This window comes from Synchiropus splendidus, chromosome 16 (assembly GCF_027744825.2).
Source record: "Synchiropus splendidus isolate RoL2022-P1 chromosome 16, RoL_Sspl_1.0, whole genome shotgun sequence".
In the NCBI taxonomy this organism is placed as follows: domain Eukaryota; kingdom Metazoa; phylum Chordata; class Actinopteri; order Syngnathiformes; family Callionymidae; genus Synchiropus; species Synchiropus splendidus.
The window spans coordinates 18,778,892-18,800,182 of NC_071349.1; the positions used below are offsets into that span (position 1 = coordinate 18,778,892).

At 41.3% G+C, this 21,291-nt stretch overlaps 2 protein-coding genes across 4 annotated transcripts; both read left to right on the forward strand.

The window, feature by feature from the left end:
- The first annotated feature begins 234 nt into the window (after nt 1-234).
- Nucleotides 235-2,345, forward strand: cfd (complement factor D (adipsin)). The gene is made up of 5 exons (XM_053845533.1): nt 235-374; nt 494-650; nt 1,488-1,629; nt 1,691-1,981; nt 2,046-2,345. Exons 1-5 carry the CDS (start codon nt 311-313, stop codon nt 2,205-2,207), a joined length of 816 nt encoding a protein of 271 aa, XP_053701508.1. The 5' UTR covers nt 235-310; the 3' UTR covers nt 2,208-2,345.
- Nucleotides 2,346-3,059: 714 nt separating this feature from the next.
- Nucleotides 3,060-19,334, forward strand: dnaaf9 (dynein axonemal assembly factor 9). 3 transcript variants are annotated; one of them, XM_053845752.1, is made up of 37 exons: nt 3,060-3,214; nt 3,718-3,797; nt 3,875-3,982; nt 4,046-4,170; nt 4,284-4,383; nt 4,471-4,577; nt 4,651-4,728; nt 4,798-4,899; nt 5,312-5,367; nt 5,425-5,560; nt 5,784-5,865; nt 6,016-6,052; nt 6,142-6,226; nt 6,296-6,372; nt 6,486-6,530; nt 6,611-6,656; nt 6,732-6,843; nt 6,941-7,011; nt 7,122-7,169; nt 7,244-7,334; nt 7,406-7,509; nt 7,592-7,735; nt 8,075-8,160; nt 8,225-8,326; nt 8,415-8,529; nt 8,601-8,689; nt 8,770-8,895; nt 9,346-9,471; nt 11,155-11,192; nt 11,828-11,963; nt 12,633-12,719; nt 13,169-13,275; nt 13,513-13,587; nt 14,529-14,716; nt 14,822-14,887; nt 15,028-15,082; nt 15,168-19,334. In XM_053845752.1, the coding sequence occupies exons 1-37, from the start codon at nt 3,159-3,161 to the stop codon at nt 15,272-15,274; spliced, it is 3,393 nt and encodes a 1,130-aa protein (XP_053701727.1). In that variant the 5' UTR covers nt 3,060-3,158; the 3' UTR covers nt 15,275-19,334. The 3 variants fall into 3 exon arrangements, with proteins under 3 accessions (XP_053701727.1, XP_053701726.1, XP_053701728.1); XM_053845751.1 differs by having other exon boundaries at nt 3,875-4,170; XM_053845753.1 differs by lacking the exons at nt 3,060-3,214; nt 3,718-3,797; nt 3,875-3,982; nt 4,284-4,383.
- The last annotated feature ends 1,957 nt before the right edge of the window (nt 19,335-21,291 follow it).

The window sequence follows — 21,291 nt, forward strand, 5'->3', positions numbered from 1 at the left end:
TTCCTGGAGTTTTTTTTACTCCATCCCTGTGACATCAACTCGTACTGGCCAGATTTCCCCAAGAAGACATTCCATCCAGGATAACACCTTTTATTTGTATCCATGTTTGAAATTATCTACCACAAATCCCTCTGAACGAGTCTGGGGATTGTTCAAGCTACAAAGATCAGCATGCATCTGGTTTCCACTCCAGGAGAAAAGAGGGAGGGAAGCGCTGTTGAACACCCACCTTATCTTTGTAATTTATGATTTCCTCTTGTTTGGTGGAATGCTCTAAAAACAGTTGCACTTTCAGCTGAGTCAAGCCAACATGATGGTGTCTGACAAAGTTCTTCTGGTTGCTGTGGCTTTTGTGTTTACCTTCTTCCCACAAGGTGAGTCTTTCTGAATTATTACAGTACTCCATTATTCAAAGCTACTTTACTTTATTAATTCCTGAAAAATCACCTGGAGCACACGAGGACAGTTGTGCAATTGTGTCTCGGTGAATCAGGTGAGGGAATAATTGGAGGCCGGGAAGCGGCGCCCTTCTCTCGTCCCTACATGGCCTCCATCCAGGCCCCAGAGGGAGCGACACTGAAGCACGAATGTGGAGGGTTTGTCATCGCTGACCAGTGGGTCATGACTGCCGTGCACTGCATGCCATCAGGGTACGTCTATCAGTGCAGTGCCAGTGTTTGTTGTTCTTGTTATTATTCCTTAAGATGTGGCCTCTTTATCTAAGGTCTTTAGTTTCTTAAATCACTTATCAGAAAGTAAAGGTGAGATATGTGGAGATTTTACTGTTATATTTCATCCATGAACCAATGGCTTTTGGCACCCTACATATTCTTATGTATAATATGTTGCAGTGCATGATATAATAAACTTTTCTATGAGAATCACTGTTAAAAAAAAGAAGTTCATGCCTACTGTGCGAAATAAAATCTTATTCAGTCAAATACAAGTTTTGCAAAAACAACTTGATTAACGTGTGTTGCATAACAGTAAGAGAATGTGACCTTATCTTATCTGGAACATCCCTCCTTCCCTCCCTCCCCTGCTTCAGCTGCTACTCATAGCATTCCGTTATCACGTATCCAAAGTGGGCAGGGAACTGGAATTTCACTCCAAAACACAAAACTACAAGTACTTGTTTGAATACTTTTTCACTGGAAAAAATATGATTGTTCAATGCGTCTTGCAATAAAGTTTTAGTATTAATGCTATTAGAAGAGGTGAAGAGGAGAGTGCTGGCAGGGTGGAGCCGATGAAGAAGACTAACAGGGGGGATCTCCGATGGAAGAGCAGCCATGACAGGAACTTTCTGGTCCCATCATGACGTTCATTTCTTTTACTTAAAACCAGTGAAAGAACGGACATACACACAGCAAGAACACACACACAAAAGCAACTCACTAACAAGAATATTTAAAAATGACTTGTTCATGTTGTTTTTTCAGGCGTTTTGATGTAACAAAACTCTACTTTTGTTTCGCAACTTTCAGGCCAAACGGACGACAAGTAGTGCTGGGCCTCCATTCTCTGACTCAGCCCGAGGAGACGAAGCAAATCTTTAATATTTCTGAACTCTACAACAACCCCAAGTTCAACAGTGACAATTACGACAATGACATCGCTCTCATCAAGGTACATTTTTGACCTCACTACGTTGTCTATTGAAGTTTAAATATGTTGTGTATTTTTCCAGTTGGATCGTCCCTTCAACCAGAGTGACGCTGTTAAAGCAGTGGCGTTCTTGCGAGCTGGTGGTGCAAATCCAGGCGTGGATGACGATGTGGAAACAGCTGGCTGGGGGTCCCTGGACAACTTGGGTGCCAGACCCGACAAACTAAAAGAGGTGGTGTTGCAGGTGATCAACCCAAGGCGGTGTGGAAGACGGGACTACTTTGGCAGGAAGTTCACCACCAACATGATCTGCGCCCATAAAGTCTGCCCAAACCCTTGTGATCGACCATACAAGAAGGAAGACAGCTGCGATGTGAGGTTTTCTCTTGATCCTTCGGACTAGATCATTCAGAAAATCAACAAAGTGTTTTTCACAGGGAGACTCCGGGGGTCCGCTGCTTTACAACGGTGTTGCAGTGGGCATCACCTCCAATGGTGGAATGAAGTGTGGCCAACTTAACAAACCTGGGATTTACACCATAATCTCTCATTACACTGAGTGGATTGATGGCGTCATGGCGCAACAGACACCTGCATAAATGATGAAGCCCATCCAATGATACAAGCATTTTAATTCCTTCCACTCGCTATAAAATAATACATTATTACTCTGCATATGGTCACTTTTTGTCATCCCTTTTTTATTGTATTATTCCCTGCTCTGACAATAAACGAATACCACCACTAAAAAAATGTTTCTAGTCTCACCAGTACGTTTTCACCCTCCAGACACTCCGGTTTCCTCCCACACGTGAAAGATATAATGATGTAGATTGTGAGTCTGTGTGTTCTAGTCAATATTTAACATCAATTTATACAAAACAAAACACTTATTATTACACACAAAATAATTCTCAGAATTGAATTTCAGAGTTTAGGACCCCAAAATCTTCTTAATCTTCAAGACTATCTTTATTCCTATTTTTAAATTATTTTACTGGAAAGACGCCGGTTTATTCTGTTTTAGTATAGTGACCAGGATCTATTTATTACTGCTTGGAATCCTGTCGGATCGTCTCTCATTCACCTTGAATCGAATTAAAAGTTCAACTCTAATGAAATGGTGTAATACATGCAGGAATTCCTTCGCATGAGGTTTTGCACCACATACAGTACAGTACAGCTGTGCACCGCTGGCTGCCGCTGCTGACGGGGACTCCACTACTGTTTAACGTGGGTGTGTTGAAATGTTGACTTCAATTAAACGTTGTCAAATCAATGCCCTAGGAAATATATTAACACAACAGTTGAAGTATAAAACGCTTTAATGATGCATGAATGAAATTGTTGGGTAAAAACATGCAAAGTATTGCGAGGGAAATGTGTCAGGTTTGTTTAATCTCCCCTAAATTGGGAATGGATGCGTCCGTTGCTATGCGTGTGTAGTCGTCCTCCAGGGTGATGGGGATGTAGCGAGCTAGTTTTCGGCCTGAAAATCGACAGCGTTGCCCGGTTAAAGCGCTATTTTGCGATTAGTATAGGCTTTAACTATGGCCGGCCTTAGGAGAGCTAACGGGGAGTATTCTGGAGTCAACCCAGCCGTCAGGTAACGATAACATCAAGCGTAGTTTGCTTGTTGGTGCAGCTGTCAAGCTAGCAAGGCTAATGGCTGCAGCTGTTTTTGACGCTGTTTTAGCTTCAAGTGTTCCTTTAGAAAGCATATATATATAAGTGAGTATAGTGTGCGCGACCTAACTTGAGAAAATGCTGCGTATAATAATCACGCTGTCGTTCATGTATAAACACATGGAAGCGAAGTATATCCATGATATTTTAACATATCCTTTAAGTCATTGCTTTAGGTTCTAACACTGTGTTTCAAATTACACTGTCCTCAGTGCTTAACCTGCAAAAAGTTCTCCCCTACAGACTAGTTAGTACCCTAACCTGTTTATTTATTTAATGTAATGTGAAAAGTGTTAGTGACAAATCATAATCCGTCATAGCAGTGTATGTTTGTGTTTGAATAATTGCCTAAAAATGCTCTTCAAAACAATGACAAATGTGACTACCCTGAAATATGTCTCTGTATTTATATTTATTTTCCAGCTGTTGTCGCTTGCGTCAGATTCAGTCACTGCTGAGGGATCATGGCGCAAAGACACCAGATGGAATCCTCTGTACCTTAGGTTTGTAGTTAGTCACTACTCTTTTCTCATATATTCTCGGCAAATATTGATTCTATCTTTGATGTCTTTGATAATAGGAATTGAAAGCAGCTATAATGAAGGATGTCGAGAGCTTGCCAAATACCTTTTCTATGGACTTTATGAGAAGAATCCTCTAAATCTAGATCTTCAGTTGATGCTGGATGGTAGGTCTGGTTCTCTTTTTTTATTTGACGATTTTGCCCTTATTAACCCTTTTCTCTTTACAGATGTCATCCTCCTGATAAAGTCTGAATGTGTTCATCTTTACTGCACCCCAATGAACTACAGTTACCTGTTGCCATATGTGTCGCACTGGAGGAACCTGCATCTCTACTGCATGACTGAAGCAGAAGTAAAAAAAATATTTACATGTTTGGAGTAGTTGGAAATTGCCAGTTTTTGACTGTATGTACATCATTGTCAACAAAAACAGAAATTTAAATGTACGTCTGTCATTCTTTATAGAGTGAAGATCATGAGGAAGCAGCAGAGGAGTTTAAAATATCCAGCTTTGTCAAAATGGTGGAAGGCTGTGTTTCGATCGGGGTTCCTTTCAGCTCATTTTGTAATTCATACTTCTTTCTTTTCACAGTGTTTCTTTATATCTCAGTAAAATAATGGCACTATTTGTTTATTTTTTCATTTTTTTAAGGTCACATTCAAAAGTTTGACATGTTTATGGTGGAGAAGTGGCCGTTGATAAAAGCGTTTGCACTGGATGGCATCGGTGGAGGAAGCTTTTTTACTCTGAAATACAAGGTGCTGTGATATTTGAAATATTAAAAATAAATCATACTGACCTTTGCTTCTTTCCAACATCTTTTTAATCCAGCTAATGGACATGAGTGAACGGCTGTGGCAGGTGTACAGCAGGCTTGACCCAGTGTCCTTGGATAACCTCATCACAGAGGTAACCCCTTGTCAAAGATGGTTGATTTTTTTTTCTCATCTTGTCTTTTTTTATTTTCTAAAATTGCAGGACTTGACCCACTTTGAAAAGCAGTGGAGTAGTTTTTTCTCAATCATGGACCAAGAGAGCCATCTGTCCATCCTGGAGCTCTCTGAAGCTCAAGCTGGGGCGGTAAGTCAAGTGCAACATGTTCTAAAACCAAAACCTTACTGAGTAGTACATTCACCAGAGTAATGCTTTAATGTTACCTTGATACATTTTTAACCATAAGAGATCTACATTCTCTGTTATTTGTTGATTTTGATACCGACAATGTTGAGAACTGACGTATTGACACTGTCAAGAACTAAGTGCTGTTACTTTTGCTTGACAAATAACTACCAAAAACTACAAAAACTAAAACAAAAAATAAAATACAAATGTCAAATTTTCATGATATCTGAAAATATTTTTCTGACACAAAACATCCACGACGTTATTCAGGTCTGAAAAAATGGCAGTTTTTTGTCTGTATTGAGAAGAGTTTGGATTCAACTTGTTATGGCGAGTAATTTCTGTGGCTTTTGTCGCACTGCCTGTGTAGGCATTCAGGCTTTACTACTCCCATGGGATGAGCTCAAGTGACATGACAGATAAAAGGTATTAGTATATTTTCGTTCTATAAGATGCAGTGATTAATCACAATCATCTTTTCAGTAAAGAACAGAAGCCCTTTGTTTTGTTCGGTGGACATTCCTCATTAGAAGATCTCGAGAGTCATTCGTGCAACTTCCCTTCTGAAAGTCATCAGGTTCGCAACACAGGACCCCGAGCATCTGCAGCAAAACACATGGTAAGACACAGACGATTGTGGAAAACCGACAAAACTATAGTTTGCAGGATGAATGAATGCAGAATAGCTTTATAAATATAAATGACCACTCCACACAGAGGAGAGTGAGGACATGTGATACTTATTTATAAGCTGCTCTGCAGCACCATCTAGTGATGGCAGTGAGCTGTCGATGCTGCCAAGCTATTGTTTGCTAACAACTTGCTCATCCCCTTTGTTCTAGGTTTTGCAGTGTGTTTCTCCCAAGGGTCCATTAGCTTGTTCGCGAACCTATTTCTTTGGAACCACCCACACGCCGTACCTTGGTATGTTCGCCTGGTTTAACTTTGTTGCACGATCTACATTTGAGACATATACATTGAAACCAGGCAGTACGCTGAGGGTTTTGACTCTTATGTTGGACTTTGTTTTATGCTGTGGAGCCCATTTTGTGAATGACTTTATTTCATCAACAGGAATCCAAACCAGTAACCAAAAGAGTACAGAAGTTCTGTAAGATAAATAAAACTTCACTTATGTTAAAGTTTAATTCAATTTTCGAATCAGTGGAGTGCACTTAAACCTGTTGCTTTATTTCCCAGACTGATGTCACAGATTTATTCGGCTGTCGTTGAAGCAGTTCTTGCAGGCATCAAGTGCTATGCAATTACCCTAAGTGCCTTCAAGGTAACAGAACGTGATGTGATTGATTTCTTTGTGCTGGTCATGGTAAAAATATTATTTGTTTATCGTCAGGCAAAGGATGTCGCTGACCACACTTTCCTGAGCGTATTGGACTCGATGAATTTAAGCCATTACTGCAACATTATCAAGTAACTACTAATGTTTATTTGTGTTTGTGAGAAAATGAACCTCCTGTTTTTAAATGTCTGCTTAAGTTTGATTTTATGTTGCTTTAAGTTTTGCTAACATATAATTTCTTTAGATCCAGGTGTGAATTTAAAATCCAAGCTGTAAACAAACAAGGAAGGTAAGTTTGGCTTGATCCGTGTGTTGCTGTAGCAAACAATGAAGAGATTGATGGCTTTCATTTTTTTCATTTTGCTTTAGGGTCGTTCCTCTGTCGGACCCAAAGAGTCGTTATCTTATTAAAACGGTATGCAAGATTAAATATATGCAGTATGGTGAAATGGTTCTGTCATGAGAACACTATGCTTGTTTATCCCTCAAGGCCTCCTTTATTGTCCCTAACATCCCTGATCTTCAAATGGGAGCTGGAAACCTGGGCTCTTTGGTGTTTTCCGAGTCTTTCTTAGAGTCAAGCATCAACATCCAACACAAAGGTTCTTTTTTGACACTAGTTTTGAGCGTGGATCAATTGTTTTTGCTGCATTTAATTTTAAAGTTTCCTGTCTATAATGTGTGTCCTGTCTCATCCAGATGGTTCAGTGTCCACAGACAGCTGCTTCACTATTCTGACATCTACTGTGCCTCGTTATGCTTGCTGGCTGGTATGTATTGCTCTAAACACAGAGGTCAGTTCGATCAATGCCAAGGTGGATTTGTAAGCTTTCCCTCCATACGTTGCATAATTCCCCGGCTTCAAAATACGCTCGTGAAGTTGGAAGCTGATGTTAAGCAGTCAGAACAGGCCCGTCACCTTACAAAGGTCAGTTCAGAAGCTGCAGTTGAGCTGAAACGGTTTGAATACACTGTCTTTATCGTGACTTCTTTTGAACACAGAAGAAGGAAGGCTCATTTTTGGGATCTGTTCTTACGCAACCAGACACTGCGTACGTGTTCACCAACAATCAGCTGTGCACACCTGATGAAGGTAAAATCCATAGTGTGTTCTATCTAGACTGTGCATGGGCCTGTATTTGATCCTTTGAAAATCATTTTCAGGGAAGATAATCTTCTTTTCTGGAGGAATTCTGTTCGGTCACCCACAGTCTGGGTGCTTCACCCTTTCCTCTGAACATATCAGTTCGATCAAGTTCTACCATCCGGTACGTCATAGAACTTAGATTGCTTCACTGTTGCATTGTTAACTGGGAACGCTTCATGGTTCTAAATTGTTGTTTGAATCAGGACTCGAATGCTGTTGCTTCGCTGCTGGTGGAATATGAAAGCACCCTCCTTCCGTACCTGCCATTTCCCCTCCACAGCTCTGACCTGTGCCTAGTGTTTGCTCTGCAGCCTGGATCCAGAAGCCTTAGTGGTTTCTATTCCACGGTAAGATCCCTCAGTGAGAGGAATATGAATATCCATCTGCATTTTTCCCTGCTGATAATCCGTTAAGATCCTAAAAATAAAAAAAAAAACATGTATTGCTGCGATAACAAGATTGATGATGTGTAATGTGTTTTCAAATGTGAGTGATAAATTAGCGAGCTCTTTTATCATTTTCATCTCATCTGGGTGAATTTAATTTCTTACAATAGCCATTCATCACAACCGGATTTGATATATTTTAATAAAAGGCTATTTGCATAGCCTATTATTTTCTCTTGTCCAACAGTTAAAGTGGAATTTCTTTAAGCAAGAACACATCTTCTCCTCTTTTAATTTAAGGTGTTGCCCGTGTGGAGGAACTCTGAATCTGGACTTGTTATTGAGACAGTGGACCAGGAGCAGCTGATCAGTACTCAGATAAACATGTAAGATTTGTTCCAGGCCTCTCTTATTGCTGCGATAAACTCTAACCACGAGGTTGTCCTTCAGGCACACCAGACTGCAGAAACTACACAACAGCCAGGAACCACCTGTGGCCAAACGTGTTCCAAGCTTGAAAAGCTTCTACTCTCGATTGCCTGAACAGGACATGTTAGTTTCATGTCTACCCAGATGCCCATGCTGCCCTTTAAGCTCTGTCTTTCTTGACATTTTCTTCTGTCCCTGTCCTTCATACCAGGTTTCTGCAACACTTTTCTCTCAGCAGTATTGGAGAGGAGGCCATTTTATTCGACCACCTGGGGGCACTATTTCCTTCTACAGAGTTCACAAACTCAGTCAGCATCAATACCAAAGTAAGAGATGATGAGAACAGTCGTTGTTGGATTGAGTATTTAAAGATTCTGATGAACCTACTTCGGAACAGATTGTTATCACAATCATCGCTGGCCTGCCTGGGAGTCACAAGGAAAGACTCTACAACTCTGTAGTGCAACTTCACAAAGACAGTGGACCGTACGCAACGTTTCCTGTCTTCAATTCCTTTGTTTTTTTTAAGTCAATATCTAAGTCCAACTCAATACTATCTACTGCAGGTTGGTGTTGTATGAACCAACCATGAGCAGCTTCTCAGCATCTGATCTACATCAGTTTGTATCCAGGACTCTAAACAACCTGAGAGGAGCCGAGGACAAGACTCGTATGTTGGTTCTATCACCGGGGTAAGACTTGTCATGCCATTGCATATAATTAAATATATTGATATAGTTACTACAACAAAGGTGTTTTCTTGACTTATATTTAGCAAGTCAAATGTATTACTGCAATTAATAGCAATGAATGTGAGGTGTTCATTCAAGTTCCACATTCGTAATGTGTTTGTTAAGGAAATGTAATGCACATCTTATTAATATCATCAGAATAAGACAGAATTTGATCACACGTTAGATTAGGGAACATATATTACCATAAATAAACCACTAGCCTGTAATTAATCTAATTATAAGGTACGTATTAGAGTCCTAGTGTGTGTTAACCAAAAGTGCACTCTAAACTGCATCATCATTATTGATTATTGACCAAAAGATAAACTTAAAAAGTAATTAGTTTATTAATCATTAATATTTGTTCCCCAATCTACAGTGTTGCCCACAACTATTGTGTTTTTGCAGATGCACAGATGTTCTGGATGTTGTTCAGGCTGTGCTCTTCCATCCCGACCCAGCGATCCAGGCCTCTGTCAAAATCGGTGCCGTTACTGCCTGCGTTGACCCGCTCTCCTCCTTTCTGGAGCACAGGTGATATTGATTATCTGTCGTCCTTCAAAGTTACATCCAACAATGGAGAAGAGAAGCAGGACGTGTCTGGTTGCTTTGAAACCACTGCTTTGTCACATTGATAGTTGCAGATGAGGTGTACAAATGTGTCCTCAAAGAAAGTACTTGCAAGAGATTGTTGTTGATCATTTTTTTATACGTTCTATTTGTAATAGGATTGATGCAGTCGCAAATAAGGTCACATGACACTTTGCGATTTAAAGACGTAGCTCAGTGTCTTTTTAGCTGAGGGGATCAGACCTACATTTGGTCATCTTTTGTTACTGGCTTTAAACATAGCTTACAGAGCTTCTCACTCGAGAAGACTCGCTGCTCCTCACATATGACATGCCACTCCCATTAATAGGTAGGTTCTCACTGCAGAGCCGTGCAGCAGCCTGGTGATCCTGACATGCAGGAGGTGGCAGTTGAGAGGTTTTCACAAGTTGCTTGGAGAGCTGCTGATATTTTAGAAGCATGCATAAAAGCAATTGAAATTTTTAGTTATATCTGTACCAGGATCCAATACTGTTTTTGTATCTTAGGAAATTATTAATCCTTAATTTGTGTCTGTTGTCTGTACTAACCAACATAACCATTATTTGAGATGTAAAGCTGCATGGGTGCAGGTGCAACCTAGTCGTGGTTATCAACATGAAATGCATTGCAATAGTTTCACTTTTCAGGAAATGTAAAAGGGTGTGAGGAGTGCCAGTCTTGAGTGTATGTATCATGGGACAATAGTGGATGTAAATGGCCCTCAAATCAAATGTAGTGCCGGTCTAATTTTCACACCTTGGAATAGAATGTTCCAATCTCCTGTCTGGCTTCAGAATATTTCAGGGTCTTTCAAATCCCCGGTGTAACTGTTACAAACAATCCAAGTTCTGTGTTTCCATGTTTGCAATACAATACATAGCGACGGCCACTCAAACCAAGCTTCTTTGGAAAGTTTATCATTGGTCTCATCTTACGTGTCCATTTGATGAGCATCGTCCAAAGCCCCATGCTAGTCTGTCGCATCATCTTTTTGTGTGAGGCTAATTGGGTGTGGCCAGACCAGTTTAGGACTGACCTGCATCTCACCCCCCTAAGCATAGCCTTTTAATCCTTTCGATCCACATGTGAGACCACCATACCCTCTTCAGCGAAGCTTATCAGTCAGTCATAATCCATTCTTTGTGATGGATGTAGGCAGTTCATTACATCAGGACAAGAAAGATAAATGCCTTTTGAATTACTGATGGTCCAGCCTGTCCGCTCTCCGAGAGCTAAAGGTCTTTAATGGCTGCCGAGAGAGGCTTAGTAACCATGAAGCCTCCGACTGGTCTTTCACTGATTGGTCGGAGCATTCCACATAAATTATGTTAACATTAATGACATTACTGAAAGCTTTTACACTAGTCACTCACAAGTATTAGTCATGATGTCACCCAGGGAAAAATGTTTGTGGTTAGATAATACGTGTCAGCTAGGGACCGTGGCTTCTTCCTTCCTTTTTTATCTGGGCAGAACCTTTGCTAAACCCTCTCAGCTTTGATTGTATTATGAGATGAATTTGAAGTGGGTCTAAATTTCAAATGCCTGTGATGAACCTTGGTATTACTTCAGTGTGTTCAAATCCAAACTGTTAATGTCCCTTCTCTTTTTAACGTGTCCTCCTAGATTCGCTTTCCCTAAACTGTTGGAGCAGTGTAGCCAAGGTTGGTACTGCAGTTCTACATTCCCAACAATAAGCCATGAATATTTTATAGCTGTAAACATCAAAGAAAAATATTCTCCATCTTATGCGGCAGCGAACATTTAAATTAGCAGCAGCTAGATTGTCTGGAAACATCAGATAGTATCATATCTTTCAGTAGAATTTATGTCAACTGACTTCATAGGCTCCTGCATGAACCAGATTTTCAAATTACAAAAAAGTAGTGGTTCAACAGGAAAAGATCTGCGCACTTCAAATTCAGTTGTTCTGATGATAGAAATGTTTTTTTTTACTGATGATAGAATGATATTTAAAATTTGCCACTATTATAAGTATTTTTAATACAACGAGATGCTGCTCATAGTCATACTGTGTATTTAATGCCCTGCATGTTATCTATCAAAACTGAGGTACCAATGTAAGAACCGTACACCAGGCTGTTGAGGCTTCACAAAACAGTGTCCTCATTTTCAGAGCTCAGCAGGTGGCGCTCTGGATTTAAAGATAATGTGTGGTTCATTGAAATGGTTGTTCAAAAGAGATCGCCATCTAGTGGGCTCTGAAAATGAGGACGCTGTTTCATGAAGCTGCATAAGGTCATCACTACAAAAATCATTTCTCCTCTTTGTACGCCAGGTATCGTGAGCACAGTGGTCTTCACTGGTCTGACAGCAGAGCGGAAGCACCCTCTCCTGCAGCATGTCCAGCAGCTGGTACGCACTGCCAACCCCTCAGCAGCCTGTATACAGGCAGAGAGAGGTGCTGTCTGGAGGTAGGTTCCACAGCTTTTCCATCAAAGCTCCACATAGAACATGATCACTTGCTATCGCCATAGCAAAACAGTTGATAAGGATGGCCTATATATTCCACTGAGGCTAATAAGACTTCTAACCTTCATCATCACGTTGTAGTTTGCATCTGAGCAACTATACTGTTGCTGCTCAGGTGTCTAGTAAATCCACGTTCACTGCATTATCTCGACTACGATGAACCATGCATAGTGTGATGTCATATTTTCCAGGCTGGATTCCTTCACAAAGGTCATCCCTACTTCTTTATACACACTATGCTACTGGTCTGTGAGGTGTATTAGTTGTCCAGTTAGCAAACTCTGCTTCTTGTTTGAATGATGAAAAGGAATGTGAAGAACTTCCATTGTCCACAATCGTGCCGTATTAGTAATAACTGTAAGAGAGATGGTATGATTAAGGGTTTGTAAAGAAGTCGGGATGACCTTTAAACTCATCTGGGTCATCCTGGCGTGTTTGTGTACTATGTGGTGCTTCCATCCTCCTTCATGCTTCAATTGAGTTCAATTTTGAATCTTGTTATAATACAAGTCATTTTTTCCTGCTACAACAACAGTTTCACAGCTATTTACGACGACATTTACCTCCTTAAATTGCTGTATTGCTGAGGAGGTATTTCAATGTCTCAACAGGAGTGAAGAAATGAACCAGATATTGTCTGACAGCAGCTTCAACGAACCGCAGATGCTGAGAGCACGATATGTCCTTTACCCTGGCTGGTGAGACCTTTGTCCTACATGCACCGTTATGGTCATGACCCACCTGCTCACCGGCCTGTGTCTCCAGTCAACCATTTGGCCACCGTGCAAAATGTTGCCAGTGATTGCTGCTGTGGCATCCAATATCCTGCCTCCCATCGCTCCCTGAAGTTGAATTGCGAGGGTGATGGGGGGTAGGGGGGGAGGAGTATTGCTGCTGATTGCTGTAAAGCCCTTCAGTGCATCTTGTGTTCTGTCACCATCTGACTCCTGGCAGTACACAAGTGTTGCTCTAACAGTTGCCATGCACACACGCAGGTGGTCTTCTTCCCTTTGGCCCTGGTCCATCTAAAGGATTGCAGTGGTGAAACTAGCATGAACCCCTGTACGACCCCTTCTCAGATGACTCAGCGGACACCTTGCATCGAATTTGTGCGTTTTCAGTGTTGTTCTTCAATCATCTGTTTCAGGTGCAAAGGGCAGTTCTTCACTGGATCAGGGTCTCCGTTTCTCACCCAGCAGCATGTAGCTTTCAAAAGGCCCCTGGAGAGGCCTCTGTTTGTTGCCCGCTGTAAAGGTGAGATGGAAAGAAAGCCCCCTCCCCACTTTTTGACTCTCACACGTGGCATACGCTTCAGATATGAGTTGGCAAAGATAGATGACGATTATATAACCAGCCTTTCCCTCCAAATATGGAACCCACTAAGGTTTCAGAGAAGTGGACTATTACTGTTACGATTCTCTGTCTTTAAAATGAAATGCATTTCAATTGATTTGATTAATAATGTATTGTTTTTTGTCTTTTAATCTGTAGCCTTAAAGCCATCGGTAGGTCTCAGCTCTGTCCCAGGAAATGTGTATACCATTTGTGGGAAAGTGAAATTCTCTGGTAGGTGCATTTTTGGCATTTCAGTGAGGCAAGCTTTACCTGGCCATTATATATTTTGTGATTCTCTATTATGACAAAATGTCGTACTGTTTTCATACTGTTGAACAAAGTGAAGAACTCATACACATTAGAGTGTCACAAATTCTCCAAAGTGAAATAAAAACAGACTGATAAAGAATATTTGTACCCTGAACCAAAGAACAACATGGACATTGAGGTACTGTGAATCGGAAATGTATCATTTAATAAAAAAGGAGCAGGCTTATAATTCTAAATAAACTTCAATTTAATTTCCATTTGAAATCGAACTGTTTCCATTTTGCTGCTTCCCACAATACCAAAGTATAAGCATGTTCACTTGTATTTTCAGTCAGAACTCTTGGAGCGGGACTCAGAAGCAGCTGATCTAAGCAGCAAATTCTGGTCTCAAGGGTTTAATTCGCTGCCGCATCGGTCTATCAATCAACTAAATAGAAAATTCATGTATTGCTCCGAGTGCAATGGGTTTGTCCTGGATCTCATACGGCCGTGAGCCTGGCTCTGAATGAGGCCGGACGGCACTGTATCCGCTAACGTGCTGTTTCAGTAGTTTCAGTCTATTACCTCTCATTATGCGTGGCTTAAATGGACTTCACCACACCCCATGAAGTCTTGCTTTTAATGCCGCATACTGACTTTTTGATAGCATCACAGCTTTATGAGCATAAACGGTATGTTATTTTACCTATATCTATGCATTCATTGTAAAAATGTCCTTGTGTTACTGCTTTGATCCATGTGAGTTTAGTGATCTATTCCTGAAACAAGTTGTTTATACACTAAACCATTAACACCTTCTCAAAAGCGTGCTGCTACCAGAGGGAGCTACTCTAGCAGGTGTTACTGAGGTGCAAAGTATTTGTGTGTTTGAAAATAAGCTCTCTCTTCTTCTGAACCTCCAGATACGGACCAAATGACACAAGTGACGTACAACACCGTGAGCGGGAACATGACCATTGTCCCAGATCTGAGCACTGACACTGTGACCCCAGGTCCTCAAACGGACAAGACTTCCTGTTTCTTAATCTTTTATGGTGTTGGCCTGACAGAGGACGGGTTGAAGGACTGGCTCAGGCTTTGTGCCAAGCAGGTATGTTATTAAATCCACTACAGAGGGGAAAGCATTTTTCCCATGAAATATCTGTCTATAACCATAATACATTATTTTCTGCACCATTGTTACTCAACACTCCAGAGGCCGTCAAAGAAACCAAGGAAGACCAAGAACAATCTTTCACCTGAAGAAATGAAGAACATCTATGTAAGTTTACTTGGAACTAAACCTCTTTCAACCTTTGACTATACCTGGTGGCAGTTTTTTTGTTTCTGATCAGGATGATATTCAGAATGCACTTCAGGTTTTTGTTGAGCATTCGGCTGAAATATTTTGTTTCTTTGTAGTTGTCGCAACATCAAGCTTATTCCTTCAACTGCTATCAATATGGACACAAGACAAGTATCCTTTTCAATGTCGCTCTAATTATTGGGCTGTGTGATCGAAGCATTTTTGTTTCGACCTCCTTACATTGCTGTGTCTGCAGACATGGATGACTTGATTGAGGAGTACCTGACCGAGGCCAACAAAGAGATTGAACTTTTCAACCAGCAGCTGGAGCTGCAGGACCAGCCTGACCTGTTTGATCTATGAGTGAGCGCCAGTTTCGTCAAATATCGGCATCACTTCATGTGATGTATTTCAAAGTCAAACTTTTTTTTAAACAGGATTCAACACTTTATCGTTTTGGACCTCAGTTTCAATTTTATTGTATTTATTTTTAATAGTCTTGTATGAGTCATGGATGTTAGTTTTATGTTTGCCACCGCTGCAGCGGAATTTGAAACATGTATTCGCTCATTTTCCTCATGTGAAGCTGTGATGCTTTCACAATTGAAGGGAATTTCCGTGCACCCGCTCCTGCAGCTCTGCGTGTTTCTGTTTATCGCAGACAAATTAATGCCCCTATTTCTGGACAGGCATGGATAGCCGTGTGATTCTGGTGGGCTCCCTGGTGGGGTTTCTCAAGAATCGCTCCTCCTCTGTTGTCACCCAAATCGGGGAAACACCTGTTAGCTTGTCTGCATGCCACAATACAGCAGAGGGGGCGCTTGGCCATAGAGCTGTAAACACTGGACTGCATGTTGGCTGTAGCTGACTGTTGAACGATGCTATTAATCACATAGTTAACATGCTAGCCCGTTTTATTTTCAGACTCCTCAAGTGCATCTAATGAAAGCGCAATAAACAGACCACACTCCCTGTAGGTTGTGAAACAGGTGAGGGAATCCAAAATGCACGACTATATAGCTTAAAAACTAGTGTTCTCTGAGTGAAATGCACTTTTAATCGAGTGTAACCGAGGGAAAAGAACACACTTAGAAAATGATACGCAAAATTACATATTGTGTAGATAATGTGAGGCATTGCTTGGAAATGAAATCAGTATAAAAAAAACCAAAACAAACAAAAAAAAACCTCAATGCTTCTTGACAGCTGTATTCCAAGTAGGTCGTTGTGCGGCCCCAATATCTACGCTATTGTTTGTCATACAAATGTTATATGCATGTCCTCAAAACATGGGTGAGATGGTTGTAGAAACTACTTCCAGGACAACAGAGTTGTCAGTTGCTTTGTGTGGGAGCTTTAATGGGGTCAGCAGTATCTGATCTGCAACGAAGATGGGTGTCAAACCCAAGGCTTGCAATCCTAATCCAACCGGCAGCATACAGCAACACAACCATGTTATTTAGTTTGGTATTTTGAATCAGCCCATGAGAAAATGCATTACGTGTTTTACATTTCTTAATCAACGTGGACCAAACAATTTGTCACCGTAGACACATGAACGTTGGTTTGCTTCATTGATTTCATTGTGAGGTGTTTAATAATGTAGTTAAACTCCTTTTTTTCTTTTCTTTTTTTGGTCAGTCACCCGACCAGGCGTAATCAAACGAACAAATCCAGCAACGCTAAGTCAGTGCCATAGGGCACTGCAACAGTTGGAGTTCAGATCAAATCAATCTGTTTCAGCACTGTATGTATTGTTTTAGCCCCTTCTGTCAGTGTTTCGTTGCAAAGTATCTACAGATAATAAGCCCCAGCAGTGCGTATGCCGTGCTACTGTTGTTGCTTGTAACTAAGACGGTGGCCAGTAATGCATAGCTGCATGTGCATCACGGTTGCAGCTCGGGCTGTAACACTCATCCACAGATGAGACCCTATCCAGGAAGTTATTTTTAGAATCTCATTGACATCTGTGCGTCTTTGGCTGCCAACCATGCTGTCATGTTTTACACCTTGGTTTGGAAGTGATGCCAGCTGCCACTAAAACTGACATGAATAATATACCTGTCAGCAGAAAGTGATGTGCAGATATTAGACGACATCACTTTTGCCTCCTGAAATGGGTTTTAACATGACACTGCTGGCCCCATACTTCCTGAAATACAGCTACCGTCCTTCTTGTTAATGCCACATGATGTACAGAGGCGTTGGAGTGGCTGGTGTATCTATTGCTCGTATATAGTTAAGTGTTTTATACGAGAGTTGAAGGCTGTGTTTGACAACGAGCTGCTAAATTCTCTGCCTCTCACACCTTCTATTGTTTGGTCTGCTCCGAGAGCCACAACAATAAGTCAAGGTACTTCTTAATGAGAAGATTCATTTGAATTGTTGCAGATAAATCCAAAATGTTCATGAGGGTCCAGTGCTGTAGATGATATTTAATATCAGTCGATGGCAACTGAATTCATTGACCAAAGTGCAGCTTGTTTCCTCGATGCCGTTGCTGTCAGTCTGCTTATGTAACCCCTCACAGATGACTCTGTCTGACAGCTACACGGAGGATAAAAGGTGCAGCATTTTAAACCCTCCAAGCAACGTATTATGATTCCAGAGGCTTGCAATTCTAACAATTATTACCAGTGATGCACACACCCATGTGTGTGTATATATATATATATAAATATTGATATGTGCTGATTATGTGACGTCTTTGCATGTGATATGACTCCACCATGAGCCTTTCACCAAACTGGCACAGTTGAAAATAATCACATATATTTTGAATATTCAAAAAAATGGTATGAAAATCCTCAGAGCAGCAAATCATATTTTTATAAAATTATGAATTGAGGACTCCAGATGCAAATGTGTTTTCGGTACGAGCTCCTAAAAGAAGCAAATGTGATTTATTTTCCGCAGAGATCTGATTGGTTGTTCGACGTCAGCTTTCTCTGATCCAGAAGTGCCTTGACTGTAGCTAAGAAAAGCAACGTTTGAAGGCGCGTTCAAAGTTCCATCCTGCTCCGTGTCACAGGATGAGTTGTCAGGCGAGGATCAATCGTTTGGTGAAAGGAATCCACAGTCGTGTTGTTAAAGCAGTTTGTTTTTCTATTTAACCAAAGGGTGAAGCAGGAACTGTCACCGTGCAGGGCGCTGTCAGGGGTTGGGGGGCTCTGGACCGACGACATATTGATCGCACTTTCGGACACGAGTTAGCTGCCTCGGGTCATCTAAGGTCGACAAAATCACCTCTTTAAGACTCAGATTTTTCATGATAAATTGCGACAAATCATTTGGAAAAACATGTATTGGACTGTTTATAAAAGATTTATTGAAACCAGTTATACACCTGATAATAATGTCTCTGCTTAGCAAAGGTCAAAAGGCACAAGCCAATCATCTTTTTATAAAAATAAGGTGCAGCATTGTCCTGTAAATATGGACAACCCTGCTGCTACAATGGAAATTAAAGTGTGCCTCCTCTTTAAAACTGCGGCCAGTAGAAACAGCACGTACTAATAGGAGCTGCTATATGAAGATCAGTTCTTCAGGCTGCAAGTGTTTACGAAAATCTGCCGACCTCAGAGCCATTTCTGGAGTTGTAGCAGGTAAGATTGTTAAATCTGTCACTTTGGGGTGTAAGAAAAGTGGGTTGAAAAAATATTCTGGGGTCTTAGATTGGCGTTTCTGCAGAATTAACCCGCATGCCAACGTCTTGTTGAGGTGCTAATCTCTTTGTACAGAGCCTGCTGTGGTACAACTCGATGCTTTGCCATTGGTGACCTCCCTTTCAGGGGTCTGTGGAGCCCCCCCCCCCAACACATCTCTGTCTGTGACTCCTGCTTAGCTCTCAGCACCATGGCGTCTTCAGTTGGCTACTGAAGGGCAGCCATTTTGTAGCTGATGTTGTAGGACAAAAACAAAGTTTGGTGTTTATCAGGAGCATTAAATATTCAGGTGGGAACTGTATGTTGACTTGTGGAAATTGTTCCTAATTTGGCTAAAAAGAGACCGTCTTATTCATAATGCGAGCAACAAAACACGTAAAATTCCTGCTTCCGATTCAGTCAAGTATTATTTGTAGGTCTGATAAAAATGAATTAATGTTCCTAAAACTCATTACAGTATATATAAATAAACTATCGCTACTTTGCCACCATCAGAAGTTTGCCAAGTTATGAGTCATTTACTGTCATAAAGGCCAGATTAGCGCAGTGAAGGGCTCATTTCCTCGCTCCTGTCTGTAGGCCATCGGAGCAAAAACACAGGCGGCCATGTTTTTGTGGTCGTTCAATAAGGTCCAGCTGCTGATGATTTGCACAAAAACTACTATAACTTGTGTTTTTATCCTGTGACTGATGCTTTTTTCAAACTGAAAGTTGTATTTATTGCACTATATTGTTCATTAAATATTTATACAACCCAACGCGCGTTGTTTGCTGATTTCTCAAGCTCACTCTGATTCGGACCATTATCGATTTAAACTAATAATCCTGGAATATTCTTCTGAGAGGGAACAATGGCGCATCGTCCCCGCATTGATGCTGAACTGGGTGGGAGGTGTGAATTGTCTGGACGTCTTTGTTTTCCTTGACAGGTTGCAGTCAGACAGAAGAGAATATTAACTTTGGTGAGTTGACAAATCCCTCTGCCAGTGATACGTGACGTGGTGTTAACAGTGTGTGTTTGCAACGTTGCAGCAGGATTACGTCCGAGTCCATAAAGCACTCCGTCACAAAGGCTACAGGCTGCTCAGGTAGGGAAAGTTTTGTTCGCTGGTGATTGGACAAGGGGACGTGTGGTGGGTGTTGACTCCAAACTTGAGATAGCGTTCTACCTGTATATTTTAAATGTATGATTCTACCCTTGTGGACTGAGCAACACAAACTAAATGTCAGTCTTAGGTCAGAGGTTCAAATTTAAAGTGAAGGAAAATCATTATAATTTACATAAAGCAATCTGGAGACTGTGTCTTTCAGTTGACCTTGAGAAGCTGGAGTAGGTTTCCAGGCAAAGTGTTGGGATATTCTTTCAGACTGAGTCGTCTCATCCAAGAAACTCAGAATCCAGAGATAATATACAGGAAGGAGATGATGGTGACTGGTTCAAAAATCTGTGTTCCCGAGGGAGGAAATAGGATTAAGGAAATTGGAGCTGATATGCTACAGAGGGCAGGCGACTGGTATCATCTGCGGAATATGGAGGAGGATGGTGAAACTTTAGTGAACCTTTGCGCTCACTTTTTGGGGCGATGAAAGTGAGATCTTGGACCTCCCTGGGGACGGGCGCAGGTCGAGGTGCTACCCTGGCTATGAATTCACGCCTTAGTATGCAGTAAATGATTTTTGCCCCATCCACAAACGCACTTCAGCTTGATTTATCTAATCTGTGTATTAGAGCTAAGGTTTTAATAATCTGCACAATATGCGCAAAAGATAACAAATCCATTATTTCAAGCCTCTTTAGTGGAACGTGGCTAGAAACACATTTGTCTTTTGTGATCAGTCATTGAATTTTCAGAAACCAGAATAACAAGCTCCTCTGTGGCTGCTGCTCATAATACTGTCATACTGTGTTGCTGTGTTGATCTGATGGTGGGAAGCAGCCACTTCTTAGTTGTGTGCACAAGCCCATGTGTGGTCACCACAAGGGCCTTTTTTCTCGCTGCTCCACCCCTTTAAAATGAATGGAGGCCTTGTGTGCAGATGAAACTGCCTGTAGCTGTCAGTCGGGTTCATGCAACCGTCCTGTGGGTTCACTGTGGAGCTTAGTCAAGTGACGTGGGTCCAGTTTGTGAGTCTGAGGTATTGAACACAAATGTCTCAGGCGTGTCTGCAACTTTAATGCCTTAATTTATTAGCACTCATCTATAATGCATTATTAGTACAGTCATATGATGTCATAATGCATTTATAAGGCTTTGTTATTAGTTTTCATCTGATTTATTATCAACAGTGGAGTTCACTAAACCTAGTAGGAAAGACCAATGGAAGAATCCCTCACCGTTGTCATGATCCTGCTTTTATTTTGTCCTTTGAGTCCTGGTTTTGTTTACCTCCCTCCGTTCTTCCTGTTTCTTTGGCACACGGCTGGAGCCAATCTACCTCTGATCACCCTGATTACAAAAACACCTGGACTCCAGCAACGGGTGCCAGATCGTTTCTTCCAGTTCCTGCGTTTCTCCCATTGTTTCCCTTTCCCGGTCATTGCTCCTCTAGTTCCTGAGATTTGGACTCTTCTTGTTCCCCGTGGTAACTCCTGGTTCTTGTGGCTCTCCTTGTTTGTTTCTCTCGTTCTGTGTGTTATCTAGCTTACTTTCCTCGTTCTCGTGGCTCTCCTTGTTTGGTCTCTCATTCTGTGAGCTAGCTAACTTTGGATTATTC